The sequence below is a fragment of the Pseudopodoces humilis genome, chromosome 21 (assembly GCF_049639895.1).
Source record: "Pseudopodoces humilis isolate 2021_Gansu_Grassland_sample_001 chromosome 21, ASM4963989v1, whole genome shotgun sequence".
Lineage (NCBI taxonomy): Eukaryota > Metazoa > Chordata > Aves > Passeriformes > Paridae > Pseudopodoces > Pseudopodoces humilis.
Window position 1 is genome coordinate 6779007 of NC_142220.1, and position 21016 is coordinate 6800022.

Consider the following 21016-nt stretch of genomic DNA (forward strand, 5'->3'; position numbering starts at 1 on the left):
TAAGCATGAAACACAAAGACCATTTTCAGTTAGTGAACATATACTGCTCCCTTCCTGGAAAAAATATAGCTTTGATGTCTTATCCAGCACAGAACAGCAATTAGTACAATTACAGCATACAAGGCATGAACTAAACCTGAACAAGGCATATTGTGGTTGCTAGTCTGCATTTAGATTGGGCACATCCATAATTTGAACCTGTTTCTGAAACATTCTAAGCACCATCAGGTCCTTTTAAGATCACTGAGAATCACAGATACTTTGCAGAGTGGAGACAGAGATTTACAGAAACATTAACTCTAAATGTTTCCATCCCATGGTTCTGTTTGCCCCCTTAGGAGAGGGGTGATGTACTTAAGGAGGAGAGTCAAAACAAAAACAAATGCTAAGTCAACCCATCATCAAAGACAGAAGTTAAACATTCCCCTGACTGGGTCAGACTCCAAGACTTCGAAGTTAACTCAGAGGTGGGAGTGATGAGAGATTTCTTAGGGACACATGCAGGATCTCAGCCATAAAAGTTTCTTGGAACAACAGGGCATGTTTTCCCCAGCACTAACAGTGGTGTTTGAGAGAAATGCACTCACCCCAGCTCCTCGCAGAAGTTCACAATGGCATCAAAAGCTGTCATCACAGCTTTGTCAGACTCTTTTAAGGTGCCTTTTTTTTCCTGAAAGTAGATGGGACAAGGAACTGTAGTCTTCAGTTTAAATATACATAGATAGAGTGACTCTGGCAATGATCAAATCCAACCCTTCTGAGCTACATGGCAAATAGCTACAGACACCTCCCTGTCTCTACTCCAACTTCTGCTCACCCATTCCTCTCTAATAGAGCTGGCTCTGGCAGCCTTTTCCTTCCCTGCTTCCCTTCCTTCTGCTATCCCTTGAAACGGGGCTCCACACAGCTCAGAAAATTTCATTTCATCTTTTCATATTCAGAGGGTATTGCAGGCAAACCAGACCAGAGCCAAGGCAGTGTATCCAGGCAGGTGGACAGAGTTCTGCAGCTCTCACCTGGATGTTAGAGAGCTCCTTCTTGATCAGGAAGCTGACTTGATCCCGGTCATTCCTTGAGTAATAGAGGCGGCAGCAGGATGGTTTTCCATCTCTCCCAGCTCTGCCAGACTCCTGGTAATATCCAGCCATTGACTTGGCAATATTCCAGTGGGCAACAAATCTGCATGTGGTAAAACAGGGAACATGAGGCTGCAGGTTTCTCAGAGCACTGCACACACACCAGTGTGGTGTCTGTGGGCATCAACAACAGCAAAAAACAGGGCAGCAAAACAGAAAAGAGCATGGAGCACAGCAAGAGAATTTGCACACTGAAGTTTCAGTCCTCTTAACACACAAGACATGGAAAGCAGCACAGCTGTAAGAAAATAAATGCACCTGGAAGCATGTGAGCAGGATGCCACTCTAAATGGATGGAAAAGGATGAGCACATGAGTATCCCAAACATGCATACAACTGTGCAGCTATGAAGACTGAGAATAAGGAACACTGAAATAAGGAGTTTGGGAGATTTTACCATAAAATACAGCATTAATAAAAAAGTTGTATTTATTTTGTAGGATGCAAACACCCCATTACAAAACACATTTTTAAATATTTTACTTTTAAAAGACACTTAGCCAAAATCTCCATGGGAAATTCCACCTCACTGTTCTTCTCAGATGAAGGCAACCCTCCTAACCAGCAAATATGACTATAGAATCATTACTAAATTTTATGTAATCTCTGCAGGAAGGTTTTTCAACAGCACTGCAAGACTGCTTTAATCCTGCTTGTACCTGACTATTCAGCAATTCTGCTTATACCTGTTTTGAGAGGATTGGGCAGCACAGTAATGCTGCCAATGTTTTCAAGTCTTCCTTAAAGCCAGCATGACCCAAGGGCAGGTATGATGCATACGGGTGTAGCTAAAGATTAAATGACAAAAACAAGCAAACGTATTTCTTCAAACACAAACAGCCCAGGAACAGGCCAAGCAGGAAGCATCAGAGCCTTGTACATTTAAGTCCCATCAGGAAGTTTGCTGAAGAAATTGATAAATAATTTTAAGCAGGACTGAATTAACAGTGAAGACAGAGGAGCAGATTCCATCAGAAAAAAAGGGACACCACCTCTGTTTTCCCTTTTGTCCAGATGAGTCACTCTAGAAGTTGTCAGACCTGATCTTATTTGATAACATATGCATGAATACTCAGAAATCTGCCAACACAGAACAAAGGCTAAGCAGCAGTGTCTTGTGAACTAGGCTTGGGTATAATGTTATTTTTAAAAAATCCTGTGAAGAGACATTTTAACTCCATTCCTTGAAAATTAACCAGATTACAAGCAGATTTCAGCCATATTTCACTTTCAGTCACTACTATGCATTTCAGTTACTCTTTGCCCTTTTTAATGACCACTGGACAGGGCAGAGTGGCTTCAGCAGGTCATTAATTCATGTCCTAGGAGACTCCTCACTTCTCTGTTTAGAAAGGTGCATCAAGGAGTAAAATTGTCACTGCTATAGGATCCTGTTTCCTGGCAGCACAGTTGTGAACTGATGGGATTGGCTCAGTGATATCCTGCCCTCCTTTCACAGGATTCAGAGCAAGTTCTGTACATGGATTTTAAAGATCAGGTCTGTTGCTGTCTAAGCTGCACCTGAATGATCCCTCTAGTAAGTGATCATAATAATAACTCAGCACAGCCATATCGCAGGGCATATATTCTAACACAGAGCCCTTATGGGGACAGCAGTCTCAGAGGAACAGCAGTGAAACCATGTGCAAAGTTTCTGTCCTTGGACCAGAGCTGTATTTTTATATGGTTATTGCCCTTTGTGAAGGATTATTTTTTCCCCACTGCATTGCAAGAGATCTCCAAAAAAAGCTGGCTCTGACTATTTTAATAGAGGGTGGATGAATTATTTTAGGTGCAGATTTTCTTTCCACTGCTTTTTAACAGCAGCTATTGCATTAAGAGAAGTGAAAGAGACAGCTGTGATTGCACTGAGATGGCTCTTTCTGAAACCCTGGAGGGTGTGGCAAAAAAGCTTTCCTCCAATTTTCCTCCAATTTTCTTGATTTTAAGGATGACTGGCAAAGAAGAGCTCTGCTGCCTTGTGTTTAAAGTTTTTACAAAGCCCTCCCAGGTTTGGTTTTGCTGCTTCTAAGATAAAAATCTTCCAGCACTGGTTTTGTTGGTTTAAGCAAGTGTTCATCAGGCAGTTGAGTCAGGTGTATTAGGTAACAGAGCCTGAGACTTTTCCTTCCCCCTGCTCAGGTCTCAGTCTCTGGTGGTGCACAACACTCAGCCTCACACACCTGACATTTGCTTTGTCTACTCCCATTCCAAAACTGATGGTTGCAACAATGACAGGGATCTTCTCCTCCATCCATTCATTCTGGACAGAAGTCCTGTCAGCTGCCTTGAGGCCTGGGAAGAAAAAGAGAAGAAAGTAAACAACACCACAAAAAACCAAAACCAAAGAAATAAACAAGCCCCACCCCCCTAAAAAAACCCCCAAAACCAACCAAAACCACTCCATAAACAAATGAAAAAAACCCCAACCAACCAACCCAAACAAATGAAAAAACCAAACAAAAAACCAAAACAAAACAATAAAAAAACCAAACCAAACAAACCAACAACACCCCTCTAAAAACCACAGACAAAACAAAACCTCCAAAAAAGCAAGAAGGAAAGAAACAAGAGGATTTTCTTTCTCATTCATTTCCCCATTGTAGGCCAACTCCCTCACTAAAACTGACTGATGTACATACTCCTTTCTTCTCAGTGCTTGGCCTGGAACCAAGCAGAAGTCAGCAGCAGATGCCTTTATTCCAAAGGAAAAAAAATCTAGCTCCCTCCCTGGGATAAAAGCAGTTGTTATATTCAGGCCATGAAAGATCCAACAGCTCTGGAGACAAGGGAATGCCATTGTGGTGAAGGGCCTGCACTTATCTCACAGACCTGATGTGTGAGCATCACAGATTGCAGAGCATGCCTAGAAAGCTCTTTTCTAGGTAGCCCCAGCCCAAGTGGCAGAGTTCAGTTCTCCCAGCTAGTGAGAGATGCAGACTCCAGTACCTGCATGGTAGGCCTTGGCTTTCAGCCCTCGGTAGCTCAGCTCAATGGCCAGCTGGTCACACACATCCCTCATCCTGCAGTACACGATGCCACAGCCGGCGTACACCTGGGAGCCAGGAGACAAAGGCCAGGACACGGCCTGAAGTCAAATAACAAAGCTGCAAATACAGCCCCTCATCCTCCTAGTAGACACAAGGCAAGAACCATCTCACAGACACACCCAGGTGCAGAGGTTATAGCTGAGCTGCTTAGAGTTGTTTTGAGAATTAGTGTTAGAGCAGGAAATTCAACACTTCAAATGCTTCTGCTCACCATTACCACACTAATGGAGCAGAAAACAAACACACAATGGTCACAGAGGATGTGAGAAACCAAGTGGAAACGCTTGTTCAGTATTCCTAATCGATTTCCTTTTAGACTAACCCCCTTCTGAGGACACCTCTAACAGGAATACAGCCTTCACATTCTACCTGTTTTAGAGGAACTAAAATATGTGTGCACTTTTAGAGGACTTAGAAAATACACACGAGCACTTTCCTTTCTGGGACCTCCTTGTTTCCTGCCACAGCTCTGTCAGGGCCCCACCAAGCCCTAGAAGGTCAGGGACCATTAATATTTTGTCCAGTTTAGTTTTCTTCCCTAAAGGTAAAACTTACCCCAGTGGTGCCCTTCACTTCAAGCGCCTTCAGACAGAAATCCTTCAAGTCAGCATACGGATCAGTCAGGAGCTCTTTGAACTGCACATCATAGAACAAATTAGATCTGAAACAAGGAGTCTTAAAGGTGGAAAGTGGCTGCTTGAGCTTGAGCGCTGCCACCACGTCCTCCTGGACCTGCTTGGTGGCAGTGGCAGTCAGGGCAACGCAGGGGGTCTGGGGGATGCGGCTGCGCAGGGAGCCCAGGCGCAGGTAGTCGGGGCGGAAGTCGTGTCCCCACTGGGACACACAGTGAGCTTCATCAATGACCAGGTAGGACAGGAGGTTTCTGGACACCAGGGAGTTCAGTGTTGGCTGGAAGGAAGAGGCAGCTGCCATCTCTGGGGTGATGTACAGGAGCTTTACTTGAGGCTTCTCACTTGCCAAGTCAGCCAGGATGGTTTTCTTCTCCTGGGCAGACAGCTTGGAGTTCAGAGAGCAGGCTTTGATCTTCAGAGCCAGCAGGTGATCCACTTGATCCTAAAGTAAATACAAAATAGAAATGAAAATCAAATGGGAATAAAGAAAGTCACCAGCAACTAAAATGATTAGTTGGGAGACCCAAGTGAGACCTCAGCTTCCACCTCCAGGATCAAATCCCAGGACAACACACACCTATAGTCCTGTTATTTACAATTTCAATTCTAGATGCCTTTTTCTTCACCTGTGAGCTCCATCAACTCCATTTTTGTGAATCCATTCACTTTAAGATAGTGTTTTTGCTGCTAGGGAGCACCAGCAGGAATCTGTGCAAAACAACTCATCACAGGCACTGTGATTGAACACATCTCAGTATTTACACTATGAAGTTGTCACAGATGGAAAATGAACACTCCCACCCTGCAAGAACAGGAAGCAGTTCACTCCAAAATAACTGAAGGATGTCCTAATACAGCTGAGACAGGGCAAGGATCATGGAAATCACCACTGCAGCAGAACCAATAGCATGGATGAGAATCCAGTGTGTCATGAAAATCAAGAAGAAAACATGGCATCACATCCAGATGAACACAGGCCATACAAATTCACTTCCCTATCCCCTGCTCACTTGCACTTGATGTTTCAGGATATGAAGAGTCCTGAAAAAAACAGGTATCTAATTATTTTATTCAATATCTGGTTTCAGTCATTGATTTAATGTCTGTTTCTGTTTTCTGTTCACAGCCACCCCTTAGCCTTCCCTATAATGAACTGCACAGGCTAAACTCTTTTAAGTTTGGCTACACTGAAATACATCATGATCATTTCAGGCACAGCAACCCCTTCTCAGGACTTAATGAGAAGACTCTGGGGGTTTACTCCAGCTCTTTCCCCTAAGACTCGTTGAGCCCATCTCAACCTATTTGTAACTGCATTATCGATGGTGTATCTTAACCTCTATTTCACCAATATTTGCCATATCAGAGTTTAATCAGTAATCCTCACACTTGGAACAAATTCACTCCTTATAGTATAGGAAAGACTGCTATAGTTCTTAATGTGTATTACAGTGAGACTGTAAAGGAGTTAAATAATTCCACAAATAACAAATCCCAAACCAGCAGCCTGCAGCACCAGATGTCATGCAGTGCTAATGGTCTACACAAGTCTAAGCAATGCTACAGCTGCTCTTACAGGGAGTTGTTTCTCCCAACAGATGGTGAAACAGAAGAAAAGGTAAAATAGAGGAAAAAACATGTCACAGATGAAAGTGCTCATGGAGCAGCTCTGCTAAACCAGCTTCTTCCCATCAGATCGACTGCAACAAAAAGACATTTTGATGCAGAATGAATTGTGTCTTCAAAGGCAACTTCATCACTCCTGGAGTTATTAGTTTATAGGTAAAGTGGCAGGTTTTTTTCTGGGGAAAGATCCATCTTTTGGTGCATTTGAGTTACTCTGCTTTGCTGCTTTTGTCTGAAGAAAATGGAGAAAGGTCCAGTTACAAAAACCACCAGGCTACTATTAAAGGCAAAACCATCCTTTTAGAGAAATGCAAAGTATCATACCAGAGATACTCTGCTGTCCTCACCTATCCTAGGGTAAGGAAAGCACAAGACATCTAGAGAATCCAGAGGCAGGTCAGCAGCAGAGACTCGTGGGCAGAAAGACAAGAGAGCACCTGCTGTGTCTCCAGAGTCTCCCAACCCCTTCCCTGACTGCTATTCCCCAGCTAACAGGAGACAGTTACCTGAATCAATGCAATCAGAGGTGAAATGACAATGGTGATTCCCACTGCCAGAACTGCAGGAAGCTGGTAGCACAAGGATTTCCCTGCCCCTGTGGGCATGCACACAAAGACATCCTTCTCTCCTGCAAAAACAACAGAAGAAAGCTCAAGGCCTCTGAGTGGTGTTGAGTTCCTGGGGCTTGGGCTGGAGGGGTGGACAGAAACAACACGTGTGCATGTACCAGGTGGCACAGCAACAAAAGACTTCAGTTTAGGTTCTAAAAGCACAGCAATGCTTCGCATGCCAGCAGTGGTTTCCTTCAAAGTACCTCAGATTGCTTTGTAAACTTTTAGAGGCAGCTGAATAAAAGTACCAGAAGCTACACAGAAACCAAAATAAACCGAAGTTATTAATGTTGAATCTCCTCCAAAAAAGCTGTTTTCACTCATTTTACAGACTTCCACTTACTACATTACCAGACCCATGACAGAACTTCACCACATCCTCTTAAAGCTTATCCCAGAAAGGTCCCTCACATGAAACAGGAGTTGGAAATCTCAACCACACTGATAATATCCTGAAGTGACTGTTCCTGCACTAACCAGGATCCAGTTCAAGCCAGGAAGGTGCTAGTGACACCAGGGAGAGACACCTTGCACACAGAATCCCACTTCTGACAGGTCTGTTGTCAACTGTGAGTGGTGATGGATGGAAACTGAACTGGGCATTGTTCTGATTCACACTGAGAGAGCTGCTGGGGGAGTTGGCAGCTTGTTTGGGTGAGCTGCCTGTCGGGGTGTGTGTCAACATCAGCACAAAAATATTTCTGATAATGGCCCCATGATTCTGAGGATCTCAGCTATGCTAAGAAATCAAGTCCTCTGCTGGTATTGTCTTTAACACAAGGACAGTTTTACTCTGAAAATGCCTGAATGTTAACAGGTTTGATGTCATCTGACCACAAACGCACTGGCAGGTGTGAGGAAACAATTAGAAAAGACACCAACAATGCTGCACTTTCCCACTTCCATGGCTGATGAAATGAAGGTGTTACAAAACAAATGAAAGGAGAAGATGCAGAGCTCGTGTGCAGCACGTGCTCCTGGGCCACCAAAACCACCTCAGAGCAGAAGAGGGTGTGGAGGGCTTGGCGCTCCTGCTTAGTCCAGGAGACATCTGCTCACAGCAGGCACAACAGCAACTCCTGCAGGGTGACCCCCACACGGGGATGGACATCCAGCCGTGTTCCACACGTCTCCCATGCCGAGCCTCACCTCTGGCCACAGCCATGGTCGCACTTTCCTGCAGGGAAGTCTTGAAGGACTCGAACCCGAAGACCTTCTGCAGTGTTTTCCGGACCCTGCCCTCCAGGCCCGGGGGATCCTTCCCGCTCATCCTAAGGACGCTGCGAACGGCGACAGGAACCTGAGCTAGACCCGGACGCCGCCACCCTCCTCAGCCCAAGGCCTGCCCCGACTCCCTGCGACCCGCACGACCTCCCCCACAGCTTCGCTGCCACGCTCCTCCTTTTCTCGGGTCTCTCAGGGATGTTTATCCAGACCCTCTCACCGGAGAGGGCCACAGTGTGTTTACTGTGGGTCAGCCCCCTCCCCACGGGGCACAGCAGAGGGGGCTCAGAGCGGGGAGGGGGGGCTCAGTGCTCTCCAAACCCGCCCGCACCCGACATGGACGGGCGTGTGGGGGCAGGCGGCTCCTTCTCACCCACCCTCCTTCCTTCCCAGGGGCCTGTGTCCTTGCAACCCTCGCGTTCCCGTCCCACCTCCGCCCTGTCCCGGCCCCCACCCTCCGCGCTCGCTCCAGACCCGGCAGGTGCTGTCGCGGCGCCACAAAATGACGTCAAAACCTTCAGTTAAAGGGGCAGCCCGCGCATCTTTCATCCCCTCTCCTCCCCAGAGACGTTCCGCTCCGCCTCGCTGAGGGCCGTCCCCTCCGGCCGTGAGCTCCCCGAGCAGTTTCTCCTGTGTGAGGGCGGGATTCCCCCGCCGCTCCGTGAGCCTCAGAGAGCGGAGGAATGGCAGCGTTGCCACGGCGACAGCGCTGCGTGCGTCATCCCCGAGCGCCGGAAGTGCGCCGCGGCCGAGGCGGAAAATGGCGGCGGCGAAGCGCAGCGTTCTCTCCTCCCTGGCGGTTTATGCCGAGGACTCGGACCCGGAGTCGGACAGCGAGGCCGGCACGGCGGGGAGCGATGGGGGAGCGCCCATGGGTGAGGGCGGGCAGGGGGCCGGGACAGGCAGCGGGCTGAGGCGCCAGGGCTCCCCCACGCGGCCCGCGCCGGCCTGGCGTTTTCCCCTATGTGAAGGGGAGGCCCCGCACGCTGCCACCTCCCCTTTCCTCACAATTCTCCTTTTTCTCCTTAGGAGAGAAAGGCGGCCTGGTCTCAGTTGGGTACGGAGAAGATGACTTTACCCGCCTGGATGGGGACGAGGAAGGGTATGAAGAGGAGGATGATGAGAACAGCAGGCAGTCAGTAAGTACCTCCCTGCTCCGGCAGCTTGTCCTGACCCCTTACACAGGTTGTAGAGGCTTTTCTCTTCCAAATAAAATCCCCGAATAGCGACCCGTGATGGAACCCGGAATATCTGACTCATGGTGTGGGTTTCAGCACTCTCCATCTACTTCTTTCCACTTTGTTTTTAAGTAGAAAGCATTTGCCCTGAAACCCATAAGCAGCTTGGCATAGCTCATGTTGCTCGTTTCTGTGTTGGTGTCGTTGGACTCTTTTATGGGAAAAAGCCTCCAAATAAAAGCTATTCTTTAAACATAGTTGACATGTAAGAATCTTGTAAGAGGACCACACTGTCAGCTGGTGGATTAAAAGAATAACTTCTGTGCTGTCTTAAATTATACTTTTGTGTCTAGCTCAGTCCACTCCCTGCATCAGGTCACCTTGATGTAACAGTGTCCTGTCTACATGTGGGTGGCTTTTGTGTGTCACAGGTGCATGGCACGTGTCTGATATCACCTGAGCTCTGACATAACAACACTGTGGGGGGACAGGGCATGGAGCTCACAGGCTGTGAGTGCAGCTACATCACACAGAAGGATGTGTAGTTCTGCCCTGGGTCTGGGAGAGTGAATAAGTTTGGGGAAGAGGGAAAGCTCCTTTCTTTATTGTGACCCTTTTTCCTAGCACTGTGTTATCTTCTCTCTGTTCCAGTTCGTTCTTCTGCCACACAGCCAAAACCCAGGGATACTCCAATAACTTTTCCTCACTGAAATCTGCTTTATGTGTGTTAGATCAGTCTCTTAGGAGATGTGATTTTCTGCCATCTCTTTGCCCAAGTAGCAGCCAAGAAATTCCTCAGTCTCTTGTTCCTGCTTTAAGTTCTGTTCTGTTGCCCCTGATGTCTCCCTTAGCAAAGCAATGAAGCTTTTTTATTGCTTCAGTGAGTCTTCTTTTTTATATCCAGCATTTCTAGACTCTGTTTAAGGGAGGTCTGTAGTTCAGAGGAAGCCCTGTGTGTGATCCAGGTGCTTGCCAAGGTCAGCTGTGTTTAGTTAGAATTGTAAAGGGGCTGTAAATGGAGTGGCTTTATTGCATACACAGCTTTTGGTGCAGGTTGCAGTTGTCCATCATCAGCTGCTGTTCAGGAAATGACAATCAGTCAATCACTCTGGTGTCAGCCAGTGGATCTTGCATAGGTTTGTGGTTACACTGCAGGTTGCACAAGTTACTTCCCTTTTTTTTTCCATTAAATATTCTCTGAGTAGATTTGAAAACTTCCTTGGCATTGCTTGTGCTGGTAGCTCATGGAGGTTATGAGTTGTTTTGAGAAAGCATCCTGGAGGATGCCCAGTGAGGGGACAGCAGGTTTGCTGCCAGTGGGGACCAAACTGGAACTTCCTGCTCACCTGGTGTGGATTTTCACACAATGCTGTGTTCAGTATTTTAGGCTTTCACAGGGCAGAAGCTCCCCCACTTCTTTGGTTTATTTCTGGTTAATAAAATAAATTTTTAAAAAATGGAGACTGTTACCTGAAACTTGTCAGTGTTCCCTTCTGTGGAGGTTCACAGCACCTGCAAGCAAGGCACGAGAGCTTGGCACCAGCAAGGAAGTTGTGTCTGCTGCATCCCTGGAACTTGGTGCTAGGCCAGACCCTCTCCAAGCCTGCATGTTTGGTTTGGTGGCAGGCCAGCTGTGTGTCCTGTGTGTGTTGCTGATGCTTGGGACTATCACAGGTCTTGTAAATGCTGCTTTTTCTGTGGGTACTGCTGAACAGAGGCTCTTCAATCACCACCTGCCAACTGGAGGAGACAGAATTATCAAAGGACAAATGCTTTTTTCCCCAGTTCTGCTGCTTCTTGTTGTCTAATTCTGAGTATTCCAGAGCTGCATGAGATTTGTAGGCACAACTGGTACTGAGTGATGTTTTTGCCTACAAAAACCCCCAAAACCAAACAAATACTTCTTCCCCTAAGTCCTGTAGGACTTGTTTTCTGGTTATGAGTGGGTGGGGCAAAACTATCCTCCATGGAAAGGGTCTTGATCTGCTGCTGGGCTGCTGAATTCTTTCCTTTTCTTTACACTTCCCTTTGCTGTAAGTTCAGTTACTTGCCAGGCCTGCTCTTTAAGCTTAATCCTGTAAATTCTTGTCTTGTAGGAAGATGACGATTCAGAGACTGAAAAACCTGAGGCTGGTGACCTAAAGGTATTTGAAAGTGTGGTCTGGTGGTGGTGGGGAAGCTCAGTACAAGAGGAGTAAGTCTTAACAGCATGGCTTGGTGTTCATTTGTGATCTGTAGTTAGTTTCACACCTTCTGTAGCTTTAACCTGTGTTTCTGACTTTAGTTCTGGCTTGTGCCAAAGGCAGTTAACAGCAGATCACAGACTGAGTCACAATGAAGGTCGGCCTTCATGAATTTGGTCATGTTGTGCATTAGATCTGAAGTTTGCTGACAGCATCTCACCTGTTTGGCAGTGATGTGGGAGGTGCAACATCCAGTACAGAATTCTGCATGACCAGTGTTAGTTGGAATAATTTTTTCATTTAAAACAGCTTAACGAATAAAGGATCCTGTGCTCTTAGAGGCCATGGAAGGTGCCAAAATCAATTCAGTTCTCTCCAGCTCTGTCCTTCTGAATGAAGCAGTCTTGTAAAGGTCATAGGTAAATTTAAAAATTGAGATAAGATCCCCAGATAATAGCTATTATCATAAATAGTTTAAATCATCTTTATCTTGGGATTTCAACTTGTTTCTGCTGAACAGCAGGTGTTTAGCAGCACATAGGACACAGATCACTCTAAAAGCTGGAGGACAAAAAACCAAATCTATTTGAAACTATAGACAGCCATGTTTATTTTTTTTTGTTAGTTCAGTAGAAGCAGTCCTGTTTGTCAGGGATGCCAAGTGATGAACAGTTGCAAAGGCATTTATTTTGTCCAGCAGCTTCCTCAAGGATGCAGACAGCCCCTAAACTCTGCTACAAACACCTGAGGATTGTGCTGCAAAGCAAAATTCTATAGAGAATTTGATTTACCACATGGTTTTGATAGGCTAAGATGAAGGCAAATGGATGTGTTTAGATATTCTATTTGAATTAGTTTTATAGCAGCACCTTCTTCCAGGTCCCACAACATTCTTACAGATTTACAGTGATACACAGCTGGAAATCTTGGCAGCTGCACTGCAACTGGTAAAGTCTCAGTTGTGTGAAATGGCTCCCAGGCACTTGGAAATGGAATGTATTGTCTCCTTTCCTTGTTGCAAGAAAGAATTTTTTTTTGAAAGAAAGGAGAAGGGAATCTCTCACTTTCATCCTTTTTTTACTTTTACATTTTTGCCCTGGTAAATATGCTAGCAAGATGTTTCTGTAAAAACTGCTGGATTCAAATGTGTACTATGAAATAAAAATATGGGATTTCCTTAGAAGATAAATTTGGTGTAAATCAAGTTTTTGAAGTTGTGTAGTAAGGCCCTGTTGCAAGTGTGTGCATTTCTGTCTTCTCTAAAAGAGCTGTAGAACTTCAGGGCGGTGGAGAATAGATCTGGCAGAGAGAAAGAGTACAATTACACTGTACTTGTTCTTATCTGAGTGATCATACATGACAGAAATCTCACCACAGAATTGTGTGGTTGCTGCTTTAATATGTCACTGACATTTCATGTTGGCTTGTTTAAAAAGCCTCTTGCTTTCAGCGAGTTTTGTGTGCTGCTGTCCCAGGTGCATTTTGTGCTTGTGAAGAAGAGCCACACATGGCCACAGGGCAGCATTTCAGCTTCAGTGAGGAGCAAAGAAATAATGAATGTATTAAAAATAAAATGCATTTTGTATCCTGGTAGACTGTGCAATAATAACTCTGCAAGAGCTGAAAATATGAATTAAAGGAAATAAATAAAGGTAAAATGTAATTCCTGCCATCCCAGTGTGGCATGAAAGGTGTGGTTTGAGAAGAGTAGGAGGGAGGCAAAGCTGTGCTGGCTGAAACTCAGCAGTTTCAGACTTCCATGTCATCCTTAATAGATGTGTTCAAACACAGGTGAAAAAAGGAATTGTCTCATTTGGGCTTTTGGTTTTTTTTTTAATATTAAGTCATAGCTGTAGAGCCAGCTGGCACTGGGCAAGGTGGGGCTGTGGAGGCAGAGGGGTGTGGCTCTGGGGGCACTGGTGCAGCTGCAGCAGCCATGCTGTTAAGAAATTCACTTGAGATGGGGAGAGATGGAACATCCCTGTGGAATTATTTGTACTTGGAGCAGTTGCAAAAGTTTCCTCTCCCCTTTTACCACCAAGTGGCAGTGTTCTCCATCCTCACTGCTTGGAGCTTGCAATGTCTGTGACAGCTAACAAGTGTTGCAGGTACTGTAAATCCAAAGTGCAGCAAAAAGGGAGGCCCTAAATCACAAATTGCTAACACTTTTGGGCAACTTAATTTTGTTTTGGACCTGCAGAGTGCTGTAGTTGTGCCTGATCAGTTTCATGGAGACATCAGAGACCTGGAAACATGTTTAAATATATTCCCCACGCTCTTTATATATGGCTAGGGCTTTTTCAAGGTCTGAATCTGACCATAGGCAGAAAGAAAATAATTTAAAATGAATGAATGAGGAAAAAAAATGCAATTCATCAGTCAATTATAGTAATTTCAAGCCCTGAAGATATTTTTTTCTTTTTTTTCTTTTTTTTTTTTATGGTGTTTTGCCTCTGTACATATTATGAATGAACTACTTAGAGTTTGTATCTTGAATAATAGAGCCAGGGTGTGTGGAGCAGTTCCCTTGCTGCTGGTGCATCCTGTGATTTGGCCTCATTGTGCACTTGGATAGTGCCAGACACAAAACCTCCAGAAGGGTCAGCTGGTGTCAGTTGTGGGCTGAGTCAGAGGAGACAGAAAGTGGGGAATGATGTAAAAATTCTTTTGTAATGTGATATGGGGAGAGTGGAATTTGGTGCCTGCCTCAAATAGCCCCACTGGGAAGATATTTATTTTATATTTGTCTTGGGTTTTTCTCTGGATCCCAGGGTATCTGCCCTTGTTGGCTGTGATGAAGGGACACCTCTCTGGCTTTTCAGCTCTAGTTCCTCCCTGGAGGAGAAGCCAATACAAGGAGCTGGTTGGGACTGCAGCTTTCCTTGGGTTTTTTTTTTGCCAAGGAGCAAGTCACAATAAGCTTTCCAAGTTCTAACATTGTGATGTCAAACCGCTGTTTTCTCTCTACTTTTGGCAAGATAGAGAAGTTTTTATACACCTGTTTGGAGGAAAAGGCATGCCAGGAGGAGGAGAGTATTTAAGCTTCATCAGTCACCTGGAAGCATTCTTGCAGAAAAGATTTCTGGCCCATGGGATTCTTGTTACTGAGCATCTGAGTTATGCAAAAACAGACTGTGCTTGCAGCAAAAAGCAGAATCCTTCTCTTTAAGCAGCAGATTCAGATGTATTCAGTTGCATCCTGCAACTGCATTTTGAAGTGCTTCAGGTGCCCGTGGGAAACTGGAGATTCAAGTCTGGGTTGAACTAGCTGCTCTTCCAGAAATCAAAACTGGATGGATGTGCTCAGGCTCTGGAACAGGATAGGTTTGTGAATGGCCACAATTTTGCCTGAGCAGTCACCAGTTGTAAACAAGCATCTGCCTTAAAAGCACTTTAGAAACAAAACCTTCTGCTTTAAAGAGAAAAGAAATAGGCAACAAAATCTATTGTTTAACAGTGATGTTAAAACAGTGAAATCCACAGGCTGGATGAGTTCTTTGTGCCCTTTCCTCAGCTGGGTACAAACTGAAGGAGGCTTGGGGTTGGGTGTGAAATGTGGCATTGTGCTGGTTTGGAAGGACAGGGTTAAGGGCTGCAGGGAGTGCAGGTTGCTGGGGCTCTGGCCAGCAGCTGGCTCTGGTTACAGCCTTGATGCAGAAACAAGATACAAGCTTTCAGAGCTCACTAAATGGACCAACCCTGCTGGAAAATGAAAAATGAACCTTAAAATACTGACCTTGTGCTCCAAGCCTCTCCTGAGGGGTTCTGGGCTTCATATTAGAGGGCTGCATGAATAACAAGTTGTGAGTGTTGATCAAGGACAGAGCCCAGCCCTGCAGCTTGGGTCCTGGAGCTTTCCTAGAGGGAAATCATTAACTCTTGAGCCTTGATTGTTGTATCAGGACCAGCCAGTGCAGGGAAGCTTAAGAAATTTGCCACTCCCTTGGCAGGTGAATGCCTGACACATGGTAGCAGTTTTTCAGAACAGGTGGCTACTTTGATGTTTTCCTTTCCTGGTTTTGTTTTAAGGGTCCCCTCTGCATCCTCGAGGTGTTTTATGCAGAGGCAGCCAAACTGGGATCTGGCAGAAGGGTGTCAAATTTTCAGAGGAATACTGTGCCTCGAAGCATGTCTAAGTACCTCCTCTTGATAACCATCAGCTCTTTATTATGTTTAGCTTTTATTGATCCAGCATACCTGTAAAGTAATTCTACTGTGTTACGATGTGTAGGTGTGTGCTAATACTTGGAGGCTTTGACTGCAGTGGTTTTTTTATCTTGCCTACCCATTAACCTGTTTGTTTAAATACCAAAATTATCTTGATTTAAAGTGGTAAGTGCTGAGAACCAGTAAATGGGTGTGTGTGCAGTAAATAATCCCTGAAATTAACTCTTACTTTGATAAGGCATATTAATTTTTCTGAATTCAGCATACATTCATCAAGCCAGGTTCTCAAAAAAATGCTTGAACCTACTCATTAACTTTCATCTCAGGTGTAATTATTTTGCTCCAAAGAAGGGGAAAAGTATGTTTGGGAAAAGTTTTATTCTTATTACGGCCTTGCATTATGCATGGCTGTGAGCATACCTCTCTAAAAACTTTTAAAGCATGAACTGTGCATTTCCCAGGGTCAGGGTCAAGGTTAGAATTCCAGTGGTTTGTTTCCTCACTCATTCCTCTGCCTGGAAGCACAGCCTGAAGGTGCCAGTGATAAGCACTGCAGTCTCAGATTATTTTTCTGTGTTTTAGCTTCCTTTTAATATAATTGTGTAAAATGCTGTCTGAGCTTCCAATTCTGTGTGTTTTTCCCTTGTTTTAGGCTTGACAGATGCTTTTTCAGAGCTCTGTAGTGAGAACTGGAGTTTTGCAGAGAGTTTAGAGGGGAGTAGAGGTAACTCAGCTGCAAATGCTGTTCTCTGCATTGCTACAGTGAGTGCCCAAACATGAAACCAGCTGATACCTGGTTCCCATTTTATCTGGGTGAACCTTGGTTATTGCCAGAGAATATCACAGGCAGTCAAAGCTGTTCTGCGTGCAGGAAGCGAAGCAACATTTGGCATCTGGGATTATTTTTCCCCTTGCCACACGTACTCCTGTCTCCAGCTCTGTCTGAGAGGGAGACAGATCACAGCCTTGTGAGGCTCTGAAGCTGGAATGCCTCCTGGAGAGCTCCTGGCTTCCATCCATCTCTGGAGCCATTTGGAAGATGAGACATGTCCGTGGACATGCTTGTTCCTTCCTCCCTGCCAGGCATACATGTTGCAGCAGACTCTTCACTCCCTGCAGTACTAAATACCAGGGATTATTGACACAGGTGTGGCTTGCCTTCCTCCAAAGAAGAGCCAGGCTTGTTCTGTTTGTCTTTAAACTTGAAGAAAAGTCCTTTCTGGAGCTGCTTCCCCTCGCGTATTTCACCTGATAAAGGTCTGAGTTCCACAAGTCCAGCTCTGTAGCTGCAATTATTTCTGGCTGCTGTTCTGAGTGTGCAGGTCTGTGCATGTCAGAGTGAGAGGCTGAGCAGTCAGCACAGATGGAGCACTGCCTCAAATACCAGCAAAGAGCTGAAAATAGCTCCTTCCAGCTGCCCTGTTCTGGGGACAGAAGAAGCAAAATCTGGATAAACTCCGTGGGATCCATTCATGGAGGAGTGAATTTCTCGCTGTTCTTACATCTTGCCTCTACTCCAAACCATGAAGAATTTTTAGTACTATGTGCTAGGGGAGAAAGCTTGTGCAAGAAGTTAGTTTTGCCAGCTCCCCTGAGCCTTTCCTTTGCTGCTATGAGGCCTCAGAATTTTCACAGCCCACCTTCACCTTCTACTTGATTCTGCACTGCAACAAGCTGTAAAAAAATAAAATCATCGAAGTAGTTTGACACCTGCAGCCTTGTCATGTCTTGCTGGTACTTCATCAGTGAATTTCTGTTTCACTGTAGGAAGCAAAAATGACTTGAAAGCAGAATTTTTGGCCTGTGCAGATCAGGGGCAGGCTGCTGTTGTGCTGCTGGGGCTGTGAAGGGAAGCAGGTAGCTTTGAGACCAGGCTCCAGTGGGAAGCAGGTGTTATTAATTATATCTCCACATGGAAAGCAAAAGTTCTGGCACACAGTTCCTTGACTGGAAATTGCTCCTAACAAATAATCTTTGTCAAGTATTGAGATAGCATATGTCAGGTGAATGGAGTCAAGTTTCAAAGAAGCTATTTAAATGCTTCATGTTATGAATGCTTCCTTTCTAAAGCACTTTCTCACTGAAATGTTTTGCCAGGTCTTGGTTGGGATTTTTTCAGTGGAGTTTTTATTTTCATTTCATTAATGAATGTGGATTTTTAGATGTAATTTAGCTGGAAAAGTAAAAGGCAGTGTCAGCTACATTCATTTTGATAGGGAATGTCTCAGGAGTTGATTCTTTGATTTGTTCTTCTTTCCCTTTCTGTCTGTGACTGTATCTCCAAACAGATTTGTAAAACCTGTACATAAGTGTCACTGAAGGGTGGATGTATCAGCTCTTTTTTCTATGGTGGCTTATTTCTGAGCTGCTGGACTTCTCTTGCTATCTAGATCATGGTGCCCACAGGTTTTTCTTAGTTAAATTTCTTATGCTGAACTGGGCACTTTGCCTGGAGCTACGTAGCAGAGCTGGCAAACAGGATATGGCTGTAGGAAATGTGCTTGTTTCAGGCTTTCTCTTGGGATTCTCCTCTCTCACAATACAAGAAGAAAAGAAGGGTTGGGCAGGGAGGAGGAATAAAAGCATTGTACTCCTGTTGTCTGGCTTTCTCTTCCCCAGACTCTCAATGCACTTGACATGCACTCTATTTGCTGCCTTCAGCCTGGGTGCACACCAACATCAGGCAGATCTGGGGAACAAGAAATGAAATCGATGTTGTCATGCACTTTTAATATTAAATGAGATGTTTCTGGTGTGCTGTTCCCATGAGCACTCCTGATCTTTATAGAGGAAAAGCAGAACATAATTGCTACCATGTTCCTTTAAAAAAAGAAAAGAAAGGGGAGAAAAAAAGCATGATGCAGGGTTTGGGGTTTTCTTTCTCCTGCTGTCTGCATGTTGTAGGCATTTCACCTGCTTGCTCTGGCAAGGCCATCATCACTATTGGCTAAGATAATAACACTTTCTGCTAAATTATAGTTTCTTTCCATCATACTCAGCCAAGTGAGGCTGTTTGTGGGTTGGGACTACTGGAGATATTCTGAATTGTCGAGAGGAGGGAAAATTACAAAATCTTGTTGCTGACACTTGCTCAGATTCAAGAAATCCACTGTAACAGCTGTTACAGCAGCAGATCCCCTGGCTACTGGTGGAAGGGCTGTACTGAAAAATTCTCTGCAATATCTCCAGACTAATACACTGCTTAACAATGAAGTAACTGGTTTTTACATTTTGTGGCTGACAGTTTAAATTTGCATTAAATTTATGTGCAAAAAAAATCAGGTGAAGTAGTTGGGAGAGAGAAGAAATTCTGCAACACAAGAGCATTAGCTAAAAAAAAAAATAGAAAATACTGAGGGGGAGATACTGTCTGAGCTAGTTGTTTTTAATATTACTTGGAAGTCAGTGGGAAAATGAAGCTGCAGGATTCAGTTGGCTGCAAGTCTGGGAATGCAACTGAGCAGTGGCAAACCTGGCATCAACTTCACTATTTCTTAAAATTTGCATCTTAGTTAAAGCCATCAAGGTCTGGTTCTGTATCTTCTGCCTCCCTTTTGAACAATTTCTCCTGTAGTTTGGAGTGCACCTGCACTGACATGTGCACCTGCTTCTGCAAGAATTGCTTGAATTTGTACTTTGTGGTGACAGTTAATGCCAACAGTTATGTTGGATGTGAGCATTGTGCTGGATTTATGGATTTTGTCACAGCAAGGATTTAGTGAGCATTGTTTTAAGTCAATTCTTGGAGCCATCCATTCTTTCCGTTAAATAAAGCTGTTCTGGGCAGGCCTGTTGAAACTGGAATTCATCAGTCTCAGATTCATATTGTTTTGCTTCCTTCCTTTAATCTCTGTTCCATGCTGTGAGGATTGTGTTTAGTTGTTTTATTTTCCATGGAGCCTGAGCAGACACTGTTTTTTATGCAACTGGATGGAGACACTGTAGGACTGAGAAGATGGTCTGTATTTCACCCCAGTGAGGTGAAATCTTCAGGCAAAATGCAGCCTTTTCCTTATGTGTGTGTACACACACTCCCTTCATCTTGTTCCTCTTTAACTGATGATGATACATGAAAACTGAACCTGCACTCTGGGTGCTCATGAGCCAAGCTCTTCCAGGCAGTCATCTTGTCCAGGGCTTGAAAAAAAACATTTCTTTTGGGAAAGAAAAAATTAAAAACCTGTATTTATACTCCAACAGGATTAGTAACAGTGTAAGCGTTGTTTGCTGTCAGTGAGCTGATGTGCACAATTGTTCTTGGAAGCACAGAAATCTATGAAAAAGGTGTGGTTTGGGGTGTTTTTAATACTTTGTCCATACAGGTACAGGTGCCACTAGCAAAGTCTTAACCTTGTTATTTTTTGAAAGGCCTCAGAATTCAAATGGAATTGAACCCTTTAAGTGATGGCTTTAACTCTGGGATGCTTGAAATCTCTAATAATTTCATATATTTACTCTGATAGAGAGATTTGACATAAAATCCCTCCTGCTGGAACTACTCACCTGCTTGATTTCATGCTCCATGTGAGATACTGATACATAACACAGTGGGTATTGGTGATGTAATCTACAGAGAGATCACCTTTGCCTAAGTGGGTTTAGGTAACTTCCCTATAAAATTCAGTTAGCTTCAAATTTTCCATTGTTTAAATGCTTTGGAATTCCTTTAGAAATCTCTCATCCATGCATAAATATTTCTTCTCTTTCATAACCAAAAGGTAGCAACTTTTCAGTATTTATTGTACCTTATTTTTCCACTGGGTGATTCTCCATTTCATTCCACTTAATGTATTAGATTAGATCTGCAGATTTGTGGTTTTTATGCTGTCTTTCCTAATCAGTTCATTGTACTCATCATGTGTCTCAAACTTAAATTAGCCTCAGGGAGTGCAGAACAGTTCTTGTTGTGTGATTGCTCCACTGGAGGATTTTAGAATGTTCTGGATCTTCAGTAGATACTCAGACGCTTGGACAAGTCTCCTTAAACCTTGCATCTGCCAAACTTTGGTCAAGTTGTTGATGCTTGCCCCGTAGTTTTCAACAGCAAACTGAGCAAATATGAACAAGCACTGTAGGAGAAGTTGGTCATCCATTTGTTTTTTGAAGGCATTTAAGAGGTTTGAAAGCAGCCCAAGTTAATGAAAAGCTGTGTTGATGTCTCCAGCTTGTTCAGGATGGAGCAGTGGGTGGAGGTATGAAGGAACTCCTC

The 21016-nt window shown here is 44.5% G+C and overlaps 2 protein-coding genes across 7 annotated transcripts in view; one reads left to right on the forward strand and one right to left on the reverse strand.

Moving 5' to 3' along the window:
- Positions 1-8892, reverse strand: part of RECQL5 (RecQ like helicase 5) — a 39061-nt gene extending 30169 nt beyond the window's left edge. For 3 of the 5 annotated variants that reach the window (XM_088065472.1, XM_088065471.1, XM_014255915.2), the window contains exons 1-8: positions 8734-8765; positions 8205-8335; positions 6951-7072; positions 4742-5260; positions 4086-4191; positions 3320-3431; positions 1017-1179; positions 588-670 (exon numbers count right to left, since the gene is read on the reverse strand). In XM_088065472.1, coding sequence (XP_087921598.1) covers positions 588-670; positions 1017-1179; positions 3320-3431; positions 4086-4191; positions 4742-5260; positions 6951-7072; positions 8205-8325 — 1226 coding nt within the window. In that variant the 5' untranslated portion in view covers positions 8326-8335; positions 8734-8765. Of the gene's footprint in view, positions 1-587; positions 671-1016; positions 1180-3319; positions 3432-4085; positions 4192-4741; positions 5261-6950; positions 7073-8204; positions 8336-8733 lie in introns of all 5 variants that reach the window. The other 2 variants (XM_088065469.1, XM_088065470.1) reach the window with 2 other exon arrangements.
- An 18-nt stretch (positions 8893-8910) lies between these two features.
- The window catches only part of SAP30BP (SAP30 binding protein), a 28641-nt gene continuing 16535 nt past the window's right edge, over positions 8911-21016 (forward strand). The window contains exons 1-3 of one of the 2 annotated variants that reach the window (XM_005526765.3): positions 8911-9154; positions 9309-9418; positions 11554-11601. In XM_005526765.3, coding sequence (XP_005526822.1) covers positions 9040-9154; positions 9309-9418; positions 11554-11601 — 273 coding nt within the window. In that variant the 5' untranslated portion in view covers positions 8911-9039. The remainder of the gene's footprint in view (positions 9155-9308; positions 9419-11553; positions 11602-21016) is intronic. The other variant, XM_014255780.2, reaches the window with a different exon arrangement.